This window comes from Mus pahari, chromosome 16 (assembly GCF_900095145.1).
Source record: "Mus pahari chromosome 16, PAHARI_EIJ_v1.1, whole genome shotgun sequence".
NCBI classification, from domain to species: domain Eukaryota; kingdom Metazoa; phylum Chordata; class Mammalia; order Rodentia; family Muridae; genus Mus; species Mus pahari.
In genome coordinates this window covers 67,061,417-67,064,612 of record NC_034605.1, presented here as the reverse complement: position 1 = coordinate 67,064,612, position 3,196 = coordinate 67,061,417, and the positions used below count along the sequence as shown (strand labels likewise).

Here is a 3,196-nt window from a genome sequence, read left to right as displayed (position 1 = left end):
AAAAAAAAAAGAAAAGAAAAAAAAATCTGAGGAAATTACTTATATCAGTGCATTTGATTTTCACTTTAAAATATGTTATATTTGGACTTACAGTTTGGCCACAGAAAGCACTGAGGTAATCATTATGTCAGGAACAGTAACTTTTGGGTGCTTTCAAGTCAATGCTAAATACATCCAAAGGTGCATTTAGTAAATAATCCTGAAAATGCTCTAGAATTTGCACCAAGGAATCTAAAAAATGGCATTATAATTCAAAAATGACACTATTTCCTCTTTAGGAAGTTTGCAGGTGAGGTACAAGCTGGACAGACATCGGAATGTAGATGCTTTCAACTTTGACCTTAGAAACTTAGCAGATGGTCACTTTCACCAGCTGATGATTGACAGAGAAGAAGCAGTGGTCTCTGTAGAGGTGAGCTAGCAACGCTGAAGAAAAACAACTGCTGGAAGGCTATAAGAATTAATAATTAAAGATCAAGAAATCGATAATGAACATTAATAAAAAACAATCAGTTCCATGTTCTCCATAAGTGAAGGAGAACATGGAAAGCCAAATGTAGCCAAAATGTAGAGGCAGGGAAAGGGTGTTTATTTTGTCTTGTTTGTTTAACAGTCACTTACACTTCGACCCTTTGAAATGTCAAATTCTTCTTTTTATTTTACTTTATCTAATAGGGGAATGTCTAGTTTATCATGGTGAATACATGTTGAACTTTCCACTATTGTTTCAATGGTAACATATTCTGTGTGGTTTTAAGAGAATGTATACTGCAACAATTTAAACACAAAAAACCCACAAAAATGGGAATAAATGAGGAAACAGAGTAACCTAATTTTCTCTGGCGTTTTCAGGGAAATATATTTTAAGTCTGTTCATAAAACTCTGGTTTTTAACTGCATATGCCATGTTTCTGGACAATGAGTTTGAAGTTAGAAACAATTGGTTCTGTGGTGGACAGAGTGCTTATCAGTTAAAAGCACACACTGCTCTTTGAAAAAGACCCAAGTTTTGTTCTCAGCACTTTTACCAGGAAACACATACTGTCTGTAACTCCAACTCCAAGGGATATAATGCCATCTTCTGGTCTCCACAAGCACTGAACTCTCTGGCATATACACCACCACCACCACCACCACCACCACCACCACCACCACCACCACACACACACACACCTAAATAAAAATAAAATAAAATAAAATAAAGATAAAACAACTGTTTCCATCCTTTTTTGATTTTGCCAGTTACAGAACCATTATGAAGAAAAGTAGAGCAGGGAAAGGACCAGAGTCTGAGAGGGTATGCTTCCCCCTCGATATCCTGTTAAAGGGGAATTTTTAAAGCTCTCTGATAGCACATACAAGTGACTTAATACCTCTCTCTCTCTCTCTCTCTCTCTCTCTCTCTCTCTCTCTCTCTCTCTCTCTCCCTCCCTCCCTCCACTTCTTATTTCCTGTGGCATATTTCATAGGTTAACCAGAGTACAAAGAGACAAGTCATCTTGTCCTCAGGGACTGAATTCAATGCTGTCAAATCGCTCATATTGGGAAAGGTTTTAGGTAAGTGGAAGAAAGCTTTTCCCGAAAAGGTATCACATCATGAGTGTCATGTCACAGTCTGGATGCATTCATTATGCTGAAAGAAGCTCTTTGTCTTATTTTAATAATTATTTCACACCGAGTGGCAATCAAGGTACAGATTGCACTCGTGTTGAATGCATGTACAATCATGGGTAAGTGCCTTTTGGCAGATGAGCAGAGTCATCCCTTGAAGATCCTCACTTAGCAGTCACAGTTATGCATAATGAGGCTGACACTTCCTGAAAAGTGAAAACACCAGAACAGACAGTTTCAGCAGCAACTCCAGGGACCTCTGTTGAGATTTGGTCTTTTGCTATGCTAAATACTTGTTGCTCCTAGAGACCGCACATATCAGCAGGTGATGCCATGTGACCTTGCCTCCCAAGTTACCCCTGGTTGATGAATACAGGAGTCAACAGCCAGTAACTGGGCAGAAGATACATTGGTGAGGTTTAGGGTTCCTAGGCTTGGGATCACAGGAGAACCACCATGTGGGCAAAAGAAAGTAGAGAGAGAAGCCACTATGGGATAAGAATCTTAAAATAATGGGCATGCGGATTGGCTAATTGGACTTAAGAGCAGCCTGGACTAAACATGGAAAATTATATAATAGTGTTATTGGCTGGGAAATAGACATAATAGCATAAAGGATAGATACCTGCCTAGCTCTTATGCTGATTAAGGCTTATTGTAAATATAAAGGTTGTGTGTCTTTTATCTGGGAACTAAATGGTCAAAAGTGGATTAGAAACCCTAGACTGAGATAAAATATTTTCTACAAAAGACCTGCATCAAATAATAAAACTACCTGTACGCTGAAGTTGAGAAAGAAATGATCAATTTTTTCCGACAGGTAAATACAGAATGGGCTCCACCCAAATCTGTTTGTTCACATGCCTTTGATGATTTTAAATCACATTCATAACTGTCTATTATATGGAAGGAAGATGTAGTCATTGGTTATGGCACAGACAAGGCGATATTTTAAACCCAGTTTAACTTTAAATTTGATATAAGGATAGCCAAGGGATAGGATCTTTCTGTAAAGAAATACACCTATTTTAAATTGGACACAGTAGCACATATCTATAATCCCAGCACTTCAATTCTGAGTTCAGTTCCCAGCACCCATGCTCAGGTGACCATAGTTGTCCATAACTCCAGCTCTAGCACATCTCTGGCTTCCAGGGTGTCCTGGTTAATTTTATGTCAACCTGACACAAGTTTTCTTGGAAGAGGAACCTCAGTGGAGAAGATGCCTCCATCAGATTTCCTATGGGCAACTCTATGGAGCATTTAATTGATAAAGGAGAACCCAGTCTACTGCAGGCAGTACTATCCCTTGACAAGTGGTCCTGAGTGGTAGAAGAAAGCAGACTGAGCAACACTTGAGGAACAAGCCAGTAAGCAGCACTCCTCCATGGCTTCTGCTTTAGTTCCTGCCTCCAGATTCCTGCCTTGAATTTCTGCCCTAACTCCTACTTCTATCTCACAACCCATTGTTGAGATAGAAGTAGAAAATGAAATAAACCCTTGCTTTTCCAAGTTGCTTTTGGTCATGGTGTTTTCTCAAAGTAGTAGAAACACTAACACACACACACACACACACACACACACT

General features: G+C 39.1%; 1 protein-coding gene across 1 annotated transcript in view; it reads left to right on the top strand.

Annotated features, from left to right (window-relative positions):
* Positions 1 to 3,196, top strand: part of LOC110333709 (contactin-associated protein-like 3) — a 140,292-nt gene that overhangs the window by 131,540 nt on the left and 5,556 nt on the right. The window contains 2 exon segments of the mRNA XM_021215387.1: positions 279 to 412; positions 1,470 to 1,557. Coding sequence (XP_021071046.1) covers positions 279 to 412; positions 1,470 to 1,557 — 222 coding nt within the window.